Source organism: Myotis brandtii, unplaced genomic scaffold (genome assembly GCF_000412655.1).
Source record: "Myotis brandtii unplaced genomic scaffold, ASM41265v1 scaffold577, whole genome shotgun sequence".
NCBI classification, from domain to species: Eukaryota; Metazoa; Chordata; class Mammalia; order Chiroptera; family Vespertilionidae; genus Myotis; species Myotis brandtii.
Genome location: NW_005370161.1, coordinates 1803564 through 1818842, shown reverse-complemented (window position 1 = coordinate 1818842; position 15279 = coordinate 1803564). Strand labels below are relative to the sequence as shown.

Below are 15279 nucleotides of genomic sequence, written 5' to 3'. Positions count from 1 at the left end.
GTTGATGTCGTTGATAGAAAGGCTGATTAAAAACTGATTTTCCTTATTGTTTCATTAGAATGTACTCATGTGATATCCCTTTAACCTAATCCTCCCGAAATGCAACACCTGTGTAACCGTATCCTGTCCTCGGACTATCCCCACTGGCGGCAGCTTGGTGACTGGACAAGGACTGGGAGTAGGGGTGGGCCTCCCGGGTACAGGGGTGGCACTGGGGCAGGCAGACGGGCATCTCCTTGCTTGAACTTTGCATTCCGTTCCTCGAGGCTCCTTTATGAGAGCAGAGCAGAGGGTTACTGACCTCATCAACACTGCTGTAGTTGCACTCCCGTTTTCTGGATGAGAAGACTGAGGCTCAGTTAGCTGCCCAAGTTGTGTCTCTACAATCAAAGCTCCAAAGTTCATTGTTCTGTTATATACAGCAGCGCCTTACCTTCTACTTTTCTTGTGAAAGCAACCTGTGCCTGAGTTTGCACCAGGCCTTCTCTGTTGGGCTGCTGGGTGCCTTTTGGGTCCACACCCAGGGTTACTGCTGGCACCCAAAGGCGTGGAGGCACCTCAGGGCGGGCTTAGTGCAGGCTCGGGCACTGAGAGAAGCCTGCTGTGCTGAGCAGGAGGCCCAGGGTGGCCAGCCCCACCCTCCCTGCCTGTGCTCAGCTTGGTTGGTTGATTGTTTTAAATGTTTTTATCTTAGGTTCTGGAGAATGTTACTCATCTTTAAGATAAGAACAAACCGCTCTCTGGGTCACATGGACACTCCAGGTTGGCCAGGCCTGCCCTGGGTTAGGCATTCCTGGTACCTGCCCAGGTTCAGGTTGAGCCCTCAGGCTGGGATGACCTGCCCAGAGTGTGGAGTCACTCTCACTTTGTCATTCGGATGCCTCGTCCCCCTCCCCCGTGGCCAGTATCGACTTGGGTGTGTCCAGACGGTATCATGGGGCCTGACACGTAGCGCCTCGTTCCTGGAAAAGTGCTGTCATTCCCATGAAGTCATGTGCCCCAGGCTTATTCATGAGCAGGATCTCCACCTGGCTCTCGACAGAACTTGTTCCTTCGTTGTTTTTTCCTAGATGTCATGGATCTGTTGTAACAGCCAAGAACATCTGCGGGAAGTAAAGATGTCAGGACGTGCATCTCATATAGAACGTCCTGGGCTTACGCCACCTTATCTCTGGGGACCCAGTTAAGGCCAAGGAAGTGCAGCAGCCTGGAGTTTGCTCCATTTTTAGAGCTGGAAGCAGAGAAGCTGTCAGTAGGTCCAGCGTCTCTGACCTACCGCCCTCCCACGTGCGTGCCCTCGTGCCATAGCCCTGACGTCGGGCAGACAGCCGTCGGACTACAAGAGTGGCGCACCTGCCAGCCTGGCACCGTCCGCTCCCCCTAGCACACATTCCCGCGGGTGGGGTGGGGGTGGGGGGCTCTGTCTGGGTGCTCCAGCCTGTCCAAATGGAATCCAGTGCCACCTGACATGCCAGCTGGCACTACCGAGCTTTCTTGAGGCCCCACGGCTTCAGACACACTGACTGTCTTTGTTCAGCTGGGACTCAGGTCTGGCCAGCATGGGGCAGTGGCTCGAACCGGTGCAGCGGGCACCATGCTGTGTGTTGGTGGGCCTCCCACCCCGAATGTGCCTGTTGGGGAAAAGGGTTCTGTATCTCGCTCCCCACCCCCTGCCTGCCAGGGAGGAGATGGCAGTCTGGGGACCAGCGAGGCAGACCCGAGACACTCTGTGTCCTGCAGTTGGGGCCGTGGGCATTATCTGGGTGCTCTGAGAAGCTGCACCTACGTACACACCTTGGTTCATAGTTTATTTGGGGGAATAAACCCCCGAATCTCATGTCCCCAGCACCCCTCCAGTGGCCTGGTCCCAGGGGTGCTTCAGCGGGGCCCAGCCAAGGACATGGTGCTGCGGAGGCCTGATGGCTGTGGGCCCACCTCACACTCTATTCCAGGCCTGAGCCACAGCAGTTCCCCGTGGCCTGGCCCCCTCTAAGCTTTGCTTTTCTCATCTGTAAAATGGGACTAGTCACGGGGTCACTGGCATAATGTGCCCAGTGCTCCTAACGGTCATCAGGTTCCTCCAGGTAGTTAGCAATGTCATATGCTAGTGAGTGTGACGGGCTCTTGGCGCCTGGCAACTGATTGCTGCATTTCCTCGTGGGGAGTGGGCAGATGAGGGTCACAGGTGGCTGCTTACAGGGAGGGGAGAGGAGGGGAGGGGAGGGGAGGGGAGAGGAGGAAAAGGGAGGGAAGGTGAAGCTCGGGCCTGCCTGAGTGCGGGAAGCACGATGCTCCGAGTTATTCAAGAAAAGATGGGTGTCTTAGTTAGCTCAGGTGGCCATAACAAAGCACCATAGCCCAGGTGGCTCAAACAGGAGGGCTGGTTCCTCCTGAGGCCTCTCTCCTTGGTGTGTAGACAGTCGCCTCCTCCCTGTGTCCTCACATGGTCATCGCTCTGTGCATGTCTGTGTTCTAATCTCCTCTTGTGATAGGGACACCAGTCTTACTGGATTGGAGCCCACCCATGTGACCTCATTTCAACTTAATGACCTCATTAAAGACCCTCTCCCCCAACACCGCCATGTTCTGGGGTACTGGGATGAGGTCTTCCACATGTGAATTCGGGGAACACAGTTTAGCCCATAACAGTAGAGATGTGCAAACAGGCCATGGTGGTGAGGACAGGGTCATGAAGGAAGGGGAGGCCCCAGACCTGGGCAGTTGAAATCACCACAAAGTCAGAGCAGACAGCGCTGGGGGATGGGACAGGAGCTGAGAGGAGAAGGGTGGGCAGTGGGAGGGTCAGCTAGGTGGCTGGTATTTAATAACAGAGCTGGGAACAAAGGAGAAGGTGTGTTGTACCCCACACCTGCTGGAGGTGAGGCTGGGGACATCCCCACGCGGCAGGCGAGGGTGGACAGAGGGCTCTGGGAGAAGGCACGTCTGAAGGGAGTGGGTTTTATTATCCTGGTTGATTCAGTGACAAGAGGTGGGACCACCACTTGCTCAGACTGGGCTCACCTGCATCCTCGTGGCTTCCGCCAGCACCTGTGCAGAGGAATTCCAAGCAGTCGGGGACTGTGAGCCTAGCCCAGTGTGCTCAGGTCTGGGCTCGGCAGAAGGAGAGCCTTGGTGCTCTGAGGTGCTCACCCGTTCTTGACAGCTGTGGCTCCTCCTTGAGTTGCGTGGCCCTCTTTTGTCAGCAAGCTTATGCAACAGCCCTCCTGAAGGTCACCCTGGGTTTGGGGTGGCGAGGATGGTAGGGGAAGGCCTGCCTGGCATCTTGGGGCAGCCCCGTGGTAAGTGCCAGGCTGTTGCCTCAGAGGGACCCTGTGCTTAGGGCTCCCTCCTGACATTGTGCTGACGTGCAGTGTCGTGTCCCCAGCACTGCAGGGCCGCTGCTCCATCTTTCCCTGGGGGCTGTGAGAGGCTGGGGCTGGCCTCGCCCCCAGGTGCAGCCCGGCTGCTGTGGGCACGGTGGCCATGGGGCGGCAGTGCTGCCTGGCACCGTCAGAACCTGCCCAGTTCTGTTCCCAGGCTTTGTGGGTGGGGAACTTTAGACTTTGTCCTGCGGGAACGGGACGCTCCACTCACTGCACGTGTGCTCTGTCCTCAGGTGCCGAGGCGAAGACGATTTTGCCCAAGAAGGAGAAACTGAAGCTGAGGCGTGAGCGGTGGCTGCAGAGTAAGTGCATCCCCTGTCTCCTGGTGGTGACATGGCTCACTCATAGCCAGGAGGGCACAGGCTTCCTCGTCCTCTGCACCTTTCGAGGACTGGGGTTGGGGCGCATGCTCAAGGGCTGGCTTGGAACCCCTTTCAAGGCCCCGCCATAGCTGGTGGGTGGGGGGACTGGGGCCTCGGCAGCATGCCTGCGATGGCCTGTGATGTGACAGGCAGATGGCCCCAGAGGAGGTGGCTCTGTATGAGTTTCTGCAAAGCCTTGGCTTACTTCTCCCTAAGAAAATGGTCTCAAGAAGATGCTGCACCCAGCTTCTTGCATCTAAAAATGATTGCTTTTAGTTCTATGATGAATTCATAATTACAGAAGGACACATGCTGGTCGTGAGTCCTTTAGGACACAGAACTGTCTAAAGTGGTAGATGAAGTCATGTCCCTTTGCCGAGTGTCCTTTCAGGCCTCCAGGCACGCACCCGCTCAGGGCATCTGGGCGGGGCATTCTGCCTGATCCCAGGACTCCTGGGTCCCGGGTCTTCTGGGGTCAGCAGGGCCTTTCTCTCCAAGTACCTGTCTCTAACGGTGGATTTCCTTCATGCATTGCTGGCTAAACGTCTTGTGACAGGTCGAATGCCACTCTTCCCACTACTTTTGTTTTGGAAAATACAGTAGTGATTTTTCATGATGCTGAGTATTTGCTAATGTTTTTCTAAATATTTTCTTGTGGAGATAGTTTTGTAATTTTTTTTCCTTACTGTTTTCAGTATGATTCTGTTGACTTTCTGTATCCATCCTTTGATTCAACCGACCTTGATTGAAAATGCAGTCACATGCCACTTGATGGGGACTGGTCGGAGAAAGGCCTCATTAGGGAGAACATCACAGAGGCAGTTATACATACCTGAATGGCACAGCCTATACTACACACCTAGGCTGCATGGTACAGCCTCTTGCTCCTGGGCTGCAAGCCTGTATAGGAGATTACTGTACAAAATGGTTAAATCAAGCACAGGAGAAATGACGCCGTCAGAGATGAGATAAACACCTCATGTATGAGGCTGCTGCAGTGTGACACAGCTACTGTTTTACAGGAAACTTGTTGTTAATCGTCACCCAAGAAAATTTTTTCCATTGATCTTGTTTTAGAGAGATTGGAAGAGAGGGAGAGAGAGAGAGAGAGAAACATCAATATGAGAGAGACACATTGATTGGTTGCCTCCTGCACGCACTGGGAATGGGGCCGGGGATCGAACCTGCAACCAGTATATGTTTCCTTGACCAGAAATTGAACCCGAGACCCTCTGGTGCCTGTGCTGATACTCTAACCACTGAATAACACTTTTTTAAAGTAGAAAGAGGATACTCTAAAGTAATGTAGTAGCCCTAGCTGGTTTGGCTCAGTGGAGAGAGTGTTGGCCTGCAGACCAAAGGGTCCTGGGTTTGATTCCGGTCAAGGGCACGTGCCTCGGTTGCAGGCTCTTCCCGGGCCTGGGCCCTGGTCGGGGCATATGCAGGAGGCAACCAATCGATGTGTTTCTCTCACATCGATATTTCTCTGTGTCTTTCCCTCTCTCTTCTACTTTCTCTGAAAATCAATGGAAAAATATCCTTGGGTGAGGATTAAAAACAAAACAATAAAATAATGTAGTAAATACATAAACTAGTAACATAGTTATTTATTATCATGATCAGGTATTATGTACTGTACGCAGTTGTATGTGCTGTAATTTTTTAAACACTTTGTTACACGTCTGTTCATCTGTTCATTCATGTCTGCCTATCCATCTTCCAATCCATGTTTTATCTTTGCATTCCTAAGTAAGTGCAGACAATGGTACACTTTCTCCCAAATAATTTGGCTAGAATTCAGTATTTGTTTATGGTTCTTTTTATTTTTAGATAAAATTTACATGCAATTAAATGCAGATCTTAAGTGTGCCATTGAGAGATTTATGACAATTGTACACACCTGTGCAGCCATAATCTCTTCCACTTCAGAACCTCCCCACCCAGAAATCCCATGACTGCCCAGGGGTGACCACTGCGGCTCTTTCTGGGTCGCAGTTTAGGTCCACTGCTCCCGACTTCCTGTGAGTGGGGTCATGTAGGATGTGCTCTTTCTGTGTTTTTAAAATTCATCCGTGCTGCATGTGGCTGTGGTCCATGCCGGTCTGTTGCTGAGAAGCGTTTCTTTATATGGACATAGTATTCAGTGCCCACTTTCCTGTTGATGGACACCTGGTCTTTTTTCTCTCTTAGCTGCTATGACTAAGGCTGCTATGAACATTCTTTACAAGTCTTTTTGTGGACATATGTTTTCATTTCTCTTGGGTAAATACTTGGGAATGGAACGCTGGGTCATAGGGTAGTTGTATGTTTAGTTTTACAAGCAACTACCAGATGTTTCTCTAAAGTGGTTGTGCATTTACACTTCTACCAACGACGTTGGGAGCTCTGGCTGTGGCATGGCTTTGCCGGCATGTGGTGGCCGTCTGCTCCGCACAAAGTGGTAGCTCATAGTGGGATTCACGTTCATTGCCATGAACCAGCCTCTTCATGTCTTAGCTGCCCGTTTGTGCATCCTCTTCCCTCGAGTGTTTCCTGGGGCTCTTTGCCTTTTGATCATTGAGCTCTAAGGATCCCAGTGTCCTGCACACCAGTCCTTGGTCAGCTGTGTGTTTCGCAAATAATTTTCTCTCTGACTGTGACTTCCTATTCTTCTAAAAACTTCATCATTTTGGCTTTTATATTTAGGTTTCTGATCCATCTTGAATGTTTGTCTGTGGTAGAGATACCCCCTCCTCCCCCCCATGTGGATATTCAATTGCTTTGGTGTCTTTGTGACACCAAATGGCCTCCTGCTGCTTGTTGTACTTTAGCAGGTCCTGGGCAGCCTGGACAGCTGTACCTCAGAGCAAGACTTGGACTCAGATATGGAAGTCCTTCTGTCTTAAGATTGCTTTGAATACTCCAGGTCCTCGGCATTTCCCTATAAATGTTAGCATCGGCTAGTCAATTTCAGAAACCACCATCCCCAACAAAAATCTAGTTGGTATTATGATTGAGATTGCTTTAAATCTATAGGTCAACTTTGGGAGAATTTTTGTTTTAACAATATTGACTCTTTGAGTCCATGGACATGGTATATCTCCCCTGTTACTGAGACTTTTCTTTAGTTTCTGTCATCAGTGTTATCTAGGTAAAGGTCTCACTTTTTTTTTTTAATATAACTTTTTTGCTGTTTTATAGTTTTAAAGCTATTATAAATGGAATCTACATTTTCCAGTTTTTGGTTAGTACGTAAAAGTATTTTTAAATATTAATCTAGTATCCTTTGACCTTGCTAAAATCATATTAGTTCTGGTAGTAGCGTCTTTAGAATTTTCTACACTAATACTCATGTGACTTAAAATAGAGACAGTTGTATATCTTCCTTCCAAGCTTTGTTTCAGAGTCTTCTTGTCATCTGACTGCAGTGACTCAAACCTTTGGTGCAGTGATAAAAGCTGTGAGGTTCGTTCCTAGTCTTGGGATCAGGGGCTGAGGCCGTGCTGTGTCCTACCAGCCTGCTTTGCTCAGGAGGAGGAATCCCAGGCACGTATTGCATAAGGCAACTTGAAGTCAAGTGCTTTGTTTCAGGCCCTATTTGCATGGAACTTCCCTTCAGTTATTTGTAGATGAGCAAACATGGGTGGGAAGTCAGGAGGAATGACAGCGATGTTCTCTTATCGCCTGTCTTCTGAATTCTGTTATGGGCATGGGTGGGCTTTCAGGGAGCTGGTGCCAGCCATCCTGGGCACCATATTGAAATGCAGGTTTCAGCCCATAAAAATTTTCCATGTTCAACATAGCCAGTGTGGTTGGTTTCAGAGACCTGATTTGCATATGTTTGCTTCCCCACCCCCCTTTGTTGTTGTTAATCCTTACCTGAGGGTAGTTTTCCATTGATTTTTAGAGAGAGTGGAAGGGAGGGAGGGAGAAAAGGGGAAGAAAGAGAGAGAGAGAGAAACATCTGTGTGGGAGAGACAACAATTGGTTGCCTCCCCAGGCCAGGGCCTGGGATAGAACTAGTGTCCCTGGTTGGGTAAGACTCCTGTGGGCTGACTGAGGCCGTGTCAGACTTGGGGTTGGTGGGTGGCCGAGCTGGCCCTGCAGGCTGTCGCGGCAGCTGGTGTGTCCTCAGGTGGAGGCCTGCTGTCCACCCCTTCCCTGGGACCGCACCGACTGCCGGGACTGGCACGGGGTCGCAGTCTCCTCTCCTTGCTCTGCTGCGTGACGAGTGTGGCTAGTGTTTCGCCAACACAGGTGATACTTACTGCCGGCCTGTCTGGGAGGTCATGTGTCAGATTAAGGCAGGTCCTCTTCTGTGGTTGTCATTGTCGTTATGAGTGGCACTTGTGGAGACTAATGGCCTTCCCCTCTGAAGCAGCCACTGCAGTGGACTGCTGGCAGCTGTCTCCAGGTCAGTCAGACTTGCCTGCCTCAGACACAACCCAGTTGGGCACCACACGTTAATTTAAAAAGCTTTGGCTTTCATTGGTTTAGCGTTTGCTTCCGTCCTCCTGAGAGCCACGGGCTCTGCTTGGTGCTGGTGTGGCGTTGGTGCCCTACCTGTGGTCCAGGGTGCCACCCTTCCTGTCTCCTTCCCATCTCCTTCCCCTGCCTGAGGCCACCACCCTGAGACCCTAAGGCTGCCCCCCCCACCCCCACCCTCCAGGGTGCTTGAGCTCTCGGGAAGAGGCATCTGGTGTGACAAGGTGCTGGGCAAACAGTTTGGCCTTGACTGGGAAGGATGGGAACACCTGGATTGTCCGCTCATAACTCCGGGCTCTGAGGGATGGTATGGGGCTTGGTGCACAAGGACCCAGGAGGGTGGGTCGTCTGTCCCCTGGACTCAGCTATTTGGGGCCAGGAGAAAACCCTTTCTACACAGGGCCCTTTGGGGAGGGGGGCGGGGATGTGTCCCTGATTGGGCTTGGTCAGGGTGGGCCGTCCAGAGCTTGTTCTGGCCATCCTGGGGCTCTAGGGCGGTCAGTGCTGCCTCGGCTGCAGGCTGGGAGAGGAGCTGGCCTTTGGGAAGCCTGCCAGGCACTTCTCCCTGGTAGATGAGTGGTGTCGGTTTCTGGAAAGTCGCCTCTTGAAAACGCCTGTTAAGGTCCTCACTTTCACACACTTGCCGGGGGCCCTGTGCCTGCACACTTTCTCTGCACTAATCAATGGGCTGTCCCTGTGCCTGCACACTTTCTCCGCACTAATCAATGGGCTGTCCCTGTGCCTGCACACTTTCTCTGCACTAATCAGTGGGCTGTCCCTGTGCCTGCACACTTTCTCTGCACTAATCAGTGGGCTGTCCTGAGTTTGTCCTTGTGCACGGGGTTTCCCAGCCAGGACCCTGTGCTGTGCCTGCTCTGTGCTGGTCGTTGCCCCCTGCATCCGCCCTGCAGGGCTGACGTCAGTCGCAGCGCTCTGAGGGCCCTGGCCATGGAGTCACAGGAATGCACAGAGGGAGCAGGCCGCTCCCTTCACTGGGCACTGGCTGCCTCCCTCCAGGGGCACCTGGTGCTCTGTGAGGAGCTGGCTGTGAATTGTCCTGGTCCTTTGTCAGGAAGGGGGTTTTAGTTCCCGGTTAGATGTGATTCAGTCTGCACCTCATTATTTATAGCCCAACAAACCAGGGTGAGATGAGTGTCAAGCTCAGGTCTCACCCCAAGCCCATCACTGTCCTCATTTCCAAGCGATTGCAGTAGCAGAGCCTTTTTATAAATGAGAGAAACCTGGTGCAGAGCCAGTTAAAGACCAGTTAGCACAGGTTCAGTTAGCAGAGCGGCCTCTAGCCCTCCTCAGGCCCATCTAGGCTGCCAGTCGCGGGGGCCTGGCCCCTGCATCCCTGGGGAAGGGAGGGCCTTTGTGCAAGATCAGCATGCCCACCAGCGAGCCAGCATTTTCCACAAGCCACACTGGAAATCACATGTTTTTTATTAGCAATTTTCAGCATGTATTTTATTAGCAATTTTGAAATAAATATATTTTTAAGTGGAAATCAAATTGCAAGGCCATGCTCCATTCAAGCCCTGCCCAAACCTCTTTCTAGGGCACAGGCCGCTGCATGCCACTGACCTCAGCCTCGCCCTCTAGCTCTTCTACACCCTGCTCTGCCCCGCCACCTTCTCCTCTGTCCCGCTGCCTCCCTCCCAGGGCTGTGAGACCCCCGCAGCACTCGGCCCCTCACCCATTTCAGTGTTAGGAAGCTGGCTCCCCTCTCCCCAAACTGTCACCTCTTCTCACGGGGACTCTCCCTTCATGTGCATCCCCAGGAGGTGCTCGGGGAGCGAGCAAGAATGGGATGCGCCCACCACCTCTCTGTGACTGTGTGGCTCTCCGCAGCCACTGCGCGCCTAGGCCCTGTGACCAAGCCCCTTTTCAAGAGGAAAAGTCCTCCATGTCTCATCATCAGCCCTGTGATTTAAAAGCATAACTCTGTGATTAGGGGAGAAATAGCTCAGAGCCAGCCCGCCCCCCAGTTCCCAGGCGGCTTGGAAGTGCCAGCCAGCCAGAAACGGGGGGCCTGCCATGGGCAGGAAGGGAGCAGCCCAGACCTGGGCTCAGACGGCTGGGCTCCTCAGCCTTCTGCTCCCTCGCTAACTCCTTGTTTCCCTTCCTCAGAAATCGAAGCCATAAAGCTGGCTGAGCAGAAGCTCAAGGCGGAGCGGAGGCGGCAGGCCACCGTGGTGGTGGGGGACCTGCAGCCCCTCCGGGACGCCCTCCCTGAGCTGCTGGAGCTTGAAGCTGGTGCCCGGCGGCCACACACCCGAGGGTGAGTGTCCATCTTAGCTACCTGGAGAGCTCCAAGCTGCGATGGCTCGGCTTCGAGGGAGTCAGCCCAGCCAGGGGTTCTCCACTGGAAAAACGTCCAAGGGCCGAAGCCCAGACCTGCCAGGACAGCGGGGCAGGACTGGGGCTGGCACCGTGGGTGAAAGCCCCGCCCCATGCTACCGAGTGAGGGATTTACCTGCCTGGCTTTGTCTGCAGTGTTCTTAACTCCTGGGAAGCCCGTTGGGGAGGAAGTCGTGCCTGTCTTGGGAGCTGCCTACCAGGCCCTGAGGCTGGGGAGGGTCCTGCTCCCTCTTGCCTCCCACTAATGAGACTCCTGGATTTGTCTATACCACGTTGGGGCTGGGAAGACCTGCGGGAGGCCTCAGCCCACCTCCCATTCTACCTTAGTAACGGGGGAGTGGAGATCCAGGGCCCTAAACCTCCGGCCAGCAGGGCTATGCTGGACCCTATTTTCTGGACCTCCCAGCGCATGGCCACCTTCTGGGGGCTCTGGCTGGGGGAAGGGAGCCCTGAGCCCAGTTCTGCACATGCAGGCCTGGGAGAGCTGTGGGTGTTCAGCAAGGGACCCACACCCAGGTGGACACAGGGACTGGGTCAGTGGCTGGAAGAGCAGAGCACCGTGCTGGACAGGCAGAGTTGGGACCACGTTGGGCTGAGCCAGGGTGACAGGAGCATGCGGTGCAGGTGCTGCCCTGGGTGGGCCAGAAATGTTTTTCATTCCTACTTTAAAAGAAATCCCAATTAAAGATGAGGGCCTCTAACCTGGAGCTGCCAAGACTGGGCAGTTTTTATCCCTCACCCCTCGCCTGGGTCCTTCGCCGCGAAGCCTCATGCTTCCAGAGTCTTCCTTAGGGGAGGGTGCTGGTCCCGCACCATCCCAAAGCCTTACTGTGGCTGCAGCCTCAGAGACTCGCTCTGGCAGACAGTCCAGGTGAACTGGGCGTGGCCCTGACTTGGTTCTCTGTCCACAGGACAAGCAGCAAGCCCCGGCCAGCGGAGCTCAGCCGGATGAGCGCGGCACAGAGGCTTCAGCTCCTGTGAGTACCGCCCCCACCGCAGTGAGGCTCTGGCCAGGGCCCCCAACCTCAGTCCACTCAGGTGCCGGGGGCAGCTCAGCCAAGGCCGCCTCTGGGGCACAGCGTGGTTGGCGTGAAGTAGCCTGTTTCCAGGGGGAGGTCAGGAAGCCCCTTCCCTTGGGTGGGGAGGGGAGCAGCTGCTGGCTCTCAGGGGCTGCCCTCGGGCCCCGGTCCTGGGTTTGGGGTGGGGAGGGCGTCCCAGATATTGTCACCTGGTTCAGGTAATTACTCATCCAGTGGGGTTCAAGTTCTCCTGTTAACAACCAGGAAAGCTGGGGCCTGGTGGCATGGTGTGGCCTTGCCCACAGTCACACATGCAGGGTAGAGCACAGGCTGCCCCCCCCCCCCCCCCCCCCCCACACACACACACCACATACAGGTCATTCCCACCACAGCAGGCCCATGTGGACTTGTCCTGGAGCTGCCACCTGAGGTTTCTGTCTGGGCCACCTCTGCTTTGGGGGCAGAGGTGTTGTCCCCCAGGAACCCCTAGCCAGGGCAGCAGGGACCATGTCTGGGCTTCAGGGCCTGCAGAGCTTGAGCTGCCCAGCGTTTCCAGGAAGTGGGATGACCGTGCGTGCACCCAGGGGCCGGCTGGGTTCAGAGACAGGCGTGTAGGGAAAGCAGCCTGCACTGTGGACTCGGGCTCAGGGCTCCTGCAGGAGGAAAGGATCACCTCCCTTCTCTGTTGTGAGGCAGCGGTGCCGCCTGGGGCTGTGGGCACACAGAACTCCTGGCCCTTCGTTCCTGCAGTGGCCACGTCTATTTTGGCAGCGCTAGAGGGAGGGCGCGCGCCTCTTATGTAAGGCTGTGTGTCTGCAGGGTGTGTGCAGGCTGCTGCCTCCCTGCATTTGGCAGCCTTTCGCTTTTAATAGCAGCTCCTTGTCAAGGTTGGGGACGAGCCTAGAGTCCCCTCCCTGAGGAAGGGGCCGGGATGCTAACACCCCAACCCCATGGGTGGGCCCAGTGGCTCCAGGGTCACTGTGACCATGAGGAGGCCCAGGGCAGCTTCTCCTCTCCTACCCAAAGCCCTGCTCAGCCCTTAGCCCCCTTCTTTGCTGGTGTCCCCCCTGTGGTGATTCGGCCTCTCCTGTCTAATCCAGGGTTCAGCCTGCCCTGCGGCGCCTGGGTGTGGGGTGGCCCAGCCGAGGTGGGTCCTGGGTGCTGAATATTCATCCCACCGCCCCAGGGGCGTGGAGTCTGCTGACCTCCAACCTCAATTTTTCAGTGAGGAAGAAAGGACTCGCTTCCGGGACCTACTGGCCAGTCCCACCTACAGAGCGAGCCCCTTGCAGACCATTGGGCAGCAGCTGGCCCGGCAGATGCAGCTGGACGGCGGTGGCCTGCTCTGACCTGGCCTGGGGTGTGCCGTGAGCTCCAAGGATGCACATGAGGTGCCAGAGAGGGCCGACTCCTCGCCATTATCACCTGGATCCTGGAGGCAGCCTCCTCGGCCCTCCTGCCCCCTCTGGAGGGTGAATAAACTCCGCATGAACTCAGGCAGTGGGACCACGCTTCCTTCTGTGCCTTGGCTGTCCCATGAGCAAGACAGTTATTGTTACAAGTCCCGGGTTTGAAGGTTGGGCTCTAGAAGCATTGACTTAAACCTTCACTCTGAGGATGTGGAAGGGGGTGGGTGCCTTTCTCAGACCTTCGGGAATGAGATGGGGTTTGTGTTGTGCAGGGACCAGCTGATCATGACCTCAGGGGCAGTGGAGGATGTGGCTCAGGAGGGTGGGCCCTGGGTCCTCTGCTCGAGGTCCCTGGTCACTGGTTGCTGGAATTGCCTCGGAGCCTTGGCTGGTGTGTGGGGCCCACCCTCACACGGCTGGATGATTGGACTGATGGCTGCGTCGGGGTTGCGTGTGGCCACCTTCCCAGCATCCAACATGCCGACCCATCATGTGCCAGCCCTCAGAGGGTCTCAGACCCCATGTGTGCTCCACGCACTGGCTTTCTCCAGGTTTGTCCTGGACAGGGGGGTGCACGGAGCCCATGCAACATCAGCCAGTGGGGTGCACCCCTCAAGGTCCTGTGCTGCTTGAAGCCAATTCTTGTACAAACGGCGGCTGTGCTGCTTCTGGAACGTTCCTTGTGCAGCGATAAAGCCGGTGCCGGCAGTCTGGGCTGAGGTCATTGTGCTGAGACGTGGGGGCTCAGCCCCTCCATGCTTCCATGGGCTCTCGCCTGATGACTGGGGTTTTCCAGGGTGCCTGCTTCCAGGATATCGGGAGAGCCAGCTGGCTGGCGGAGATAGCAGGACGCCGGCCTTCCGGGTCTTTCTCTGATGTATTCCTAGGGCAGCTGGTCCCCTGCTCCTGGACCTGAGACAGCGCGTCTGCATGAAGAAAGACTCGGCCAAACTGTTTTCTTCTAAAGATGTTCAAATAATGTTGGTTAAAATGACAATTACATGCATATTCCTGATGTTGGCCTGTGTTTCTTAAGTTTTTCTTAAGATTGGAGACATATTAATTGTAAGATTCTTGGTACCAAAACAGTGATTACTTGTGTTTCTGAGCCCAAGTGTTGTTCCTGGTGCCAGAGGCCTTGGACCATGGAGTCTCCGTGGGGCCTCACGACAGGCCTGGAGCCTTACCCTTACTGTCCCCTGTACCCGAGGGGTGGCCCTGGGAGCCAGGCGGGCTGGGCACTGGCTAGGATCTTCTCTCCGAGGGGAAACTGAGGCGCAGAGAGGAGGAGGCCCCCCACTCCCGTGACAGGCTGAGTGGTGGCCGGGCTCTGGGAGCTGTCAGTGCTTTCCCCGATGCCGCCCTCAGAGCTTCCTGATGCCCCTTGACCACCACTTGCACACTTGAGCTCCGCCCTCAGTTTAGGTCAGCACGGAGCTCAGGGTGCCCTGGGAGAAATGCCTTCTCCCTGCCTTTGTGCCTGGGCTTCTAGCACAGCGGTGATCACTCCCACCTCAGCGTCTCTCCTGGGCTGGGGAGCCGATTCTAATTACATCACAATGTTTAATTAGAGGACCCAGTACCATCAGCCCTCTGGCTGCTGGGCTCCCTCGGGACCAGCCAGCCTTCCCTCTGCCTCCTGCAGGTGCCCCCCCCTCCCCCACGGCTAATGTGCCCCTCGTCTTCTGGCCTGTCACCTGGCAGGACCCATCTTCAGCTCCGTCTCACTCATTCAGGGAGACCCGGGTCTATCCAAGTGTATTTTGGGCCCCAGCCCTGGGGCCAGGGTCAGCCCGGAGCTGCGCCTCCTTAACAGGCCTCAGGGGCTCCAGGATCACGTGCTGCCTGTTTGTGTCTTCTGCCTGATGAGAAGACACTAGCACAAAGGTAGCCCTGCTCCCCACTCCCCTCTCCAGTTTGGGGAGGGTCAATGTGTGGGGTCAGCTCTGCATCCCCCTGGCAGCCTTTAGACCGAGCCCAGAGCGCCTGATCCACATGCTCCCCAGAAAGCCTACCCTTTACCCATATGGACGTCTTTTCCAAAAATAGTCCTTTGCTCCTCAAAATACAGTGTGAGTGGCATCTTTTAGCTCTTTGTTGTATAGGTGTTAGGCACGTAGAAGCCAGAGAGGAGTTTAAGGCGGTCCTGCGAGTCCAAACCTTCAGGTCCCACCCCAGCCCCACCGAGGAGGCACAGGCATTCCCTCCGCCCCTGGAGTGTTTCCAGGCATCTCAGAGGCAGGGCTCCTAAGTGCGACCACAGGCCCCGTATCAAACCAAA

At 55.1% G+C, this 15279-nt stretch overlaps 1 protein-coding gene across 1 annotated transcript in view; it reads left to right on the top strand.

The window, feature by feature from the left end:
• FAM207A (family with sequence similarity 207, member A) overlaps positions 1-14013 on the top strand; it is a 33510-nt gene extending 19497 nt beyond the window's left edge. The window contains exons 3-6 of the mRNA XM_005878928.2: positions 3617-3685; positions 10340-10490; positions 11482-11547; positions 12815-14013. Of these exons, the coding sequence (XP_005878990.1) occupies positions 3617-3685; positions 10340-10490; positions 11482-11547; positions 12815-12938 (410 nt within the window). The 3' untranslated portion in view covers positions 12939-14013. The remainder of the gene's footprint in view (positions 1-3616; positions 3686-10339; positions 10491-11481; positions 11548-12814) is intronic.
• The last annotated feature ends 1266 nt before the right edge of the window (positions 14014-15279 follow it).